This window comes from Lagopus leucura, unplaced genomic scaffold (genome assembly GCF_019238085.1).
Source record: "Lagopus leucura isolate 7727_CA_CO unplaced genomic scaffold, USGS_WTPT01 48247-0_obj-0_obj, whole genome shotgun sequence".
Taxonomy (NCBI): Eukaryota; Metazoa; Chordata; class Aves; order Galliformes; family Phasianidae; genus Lagopus; species Lagopus leucura.
The window spans coordinates 1-2,355 of record NW_024963657.1 but is presented as its reverse complement, the minus strand read 5'-3'; the positions used below and the strand labels follow the sequence as shown (position 1 = coordinate 2,355).

Here is a 2,355-nt window from a genome sequence, read left to right as displayed (position 1 = left end):
ATCGTGCACATCCAGGCCGGGCAGTGCGGCAACCAGATCGGCGCCAAGGTACGGGCCGCCTCTCGGCTGCCCACCGAGGGTCGTGCGACCGGCACCGGGGTGCGGTGCGTAGCTCCGCCGGGGTTATCCGCGACCGCAGCGGGGCTGCCCGGGCTCGAGTCCGCGGTCGTATGCAGCCGGTTGGCAGCCACGCGTACGGCTCTGAGGGAGAGGGGCGCGGCGTCACGGCCAGCCCCGGGTGCGTGCTGGGGCTGCTGTCGTCTTGCGGTGACGCTGCCGTGTCGGTAGAACAGCATGGCTGTTCTAGGCGGCCTTAAGCCATGGCTAGACAATAGAAGAGTCTCAAATCCGTGGGTATGCGAGTGCTGTCAGCCCGTGGATGCGTGCTAAAAATGAATTAGCTCGAATTCGAGCGCTGCAGCTGCCCGTCTATCCTCCTCAGCGCTGCTTCTGTTAATTCAGCTGCCGCAGCCAAAGGAAACTCTTCGGCACTGACTCATGGAGGTGCAGCTTCCTCCCAGGCAGCCGCTCAACCATGCTAGGGAGTGGTCGGGGACGCTGTGCGCACAGACTGCTAGCGCGTGTGATTGGCACCGGCCAGCTGTAGTGAACAGCTGCCTTTCACGAACATTTCTTCCAGTTCTGGGAGGTCATCAGCGATGAGCATGGGATTGACCCCACTGGCAGCTACCATGGGGACAGCGACCTGCAGCTGGAGAGGATCAACGTGTACTACAATGAAGCTGCTGGTGAGTTCGTCTGCATCCTCTGACATCCTTAAATTAACAAAGCAGAAATGCCAGGTCAAAGCTTGAAAAATACCTGAGTAAGAGCTGCCATCTACAGAGCTTTGTTCTCAGAATGGCTCTGATAGCACTGGTCTAGACAGTGCAACTCTCCAATGAAGTATAGAGAACCTCTGGTGAGCACAGCAGTGCTGCTGTGGCTGCAGGGCCGTAACGCTGCGTTGGTTCCTCCCACAGGTAACAAGTACGTCCCCCGTGCCATCCTGGTTGACCTGGAGCCCGGCACGATGGACTCGGTGCGCTCCGGCCCCTTTGGACAGATCTTCCGACCTGACAACTTTGTCTTTGGTGAGTGAGCGTGCCGTGGAGGCGTCCCCCAGCGTGAGCGAGGTGCGTGCAGGAGGCTCGGAGCAGGCGTGTGAGCGAGCCGGGGTGCTGGATCCCAGCAGCGCTCTGGGATGGGAACGAGAGGGGTGCGAGCTCTGTGGGGGGGCGGCGGTGGATCTGCACTCCTTCCGGGGGCACTGACGTGGCTCGCTGCTGCCGGTCTGCCTGTAGGTCAGAGCGGGGCCGGCAACAACTGGGCCAAGGGGCACTACACCGAAGGTGCTGAGCTGGTGGACTCCGTGCTGGACGTGGTGAGGAAGGAGTCGGAAAGCTGCGACTGCCTGCAGGGCTTCCAGTTGACCCACTCGCTGGGCGGCGGCACCGGCTCGGGGATGGGCACCCTGCTCATCAGCAAGATCCGGGAGGAGTACCCCGACCGCATCATGAACACGTTCAGCGTCATGCCCTCTCCCAAGGTGTCGGACACGGTGGTGGAGCCCTACAATGCCACCCTTTCTGTGCACCAGCTGGTGGAGAACACGGATGAGACCTACTGCATCGACAACGAGGCCCTGTACGACATCTGCTTCCGCACCCTGAAGCTCACCACTCCCACGTACGGGGACCTCAACCACCTGGTGTCGGCCACCATGAGCGGCGTGACCACCTGCCTTCGCTTCCCCGGCCAGCTGAACGCCGACCTGCGCAAGCTGGCGGTCAACATGGTGCCTTTCCCCCGGCTGCACTTCTTCATGCCGGGCTTCGCCCCGCTGACGAGCCGCGGCAGCCAGCAGTACCGAGCCCTGACGGTGCCCGAGCTGACGCAGCAGATGTTCGACTCCAAGAACATGATGGCCGCCTGCGACCCCCGCCATGGCCGCTACCTGACGGTGGCTGCCATCTTCCGAGGCCGCATGTCCATGAAGGAGGTGGACGAGCAGATGCTCAACGTGCAGAACAAGAACAGCAGCTACTTTGTGGAGTGGATCCCCAACAACGTGAAGACGGCCGTCTGCGACATCCCCCCGCGTGGGCTCAAGATGTCCGCCACCTTCATAGGGAACAGCACGGCCATCCAGGAGCTCTTCAAGAGGATCTCGGAGCAGTTCACGGCCATGTTCCGGCGCAAGGCCTTCCTGCACTGGTACACGGGCGAGGGCATGGATGAGATGGAGTTCACGGAGGCGGAGAGCAACATGAATGACCTGGTCTCGGAGTACCAGCAATACCAGGATGCCACTGCTGATGAGCAGGGTGAATTTGAAGAGGAAGGAGAGGAGGA

The 2,355-nt window shown here is 61.6% G+C and overlaps 1 protein-coding gene across 1 annotated transcript; it reads left to right on the top strand.

The window, feature by feature from the left end:
• Window positions 1–6: 6 nt before the first annotated feature.
• LOC122191270 (tubulin beta chain) lies at window positions 7–2,351 on the top strand (the record flags this gene model as incomplete). Its single annotated transcript, XM_042891505.1, has 4 exons — window positions 7–48; window positions 641–749; window positions 984–1,094; window positions 1,305–2,351. Coding segments are annotated over exons 3-4 (1,108 nt in total), but the record flags the coding sequence as incomplete, so codon positions are not given.
• Between the last annotated feature and the right edge of the window lie 4 nt (window positions 2,352–2,355).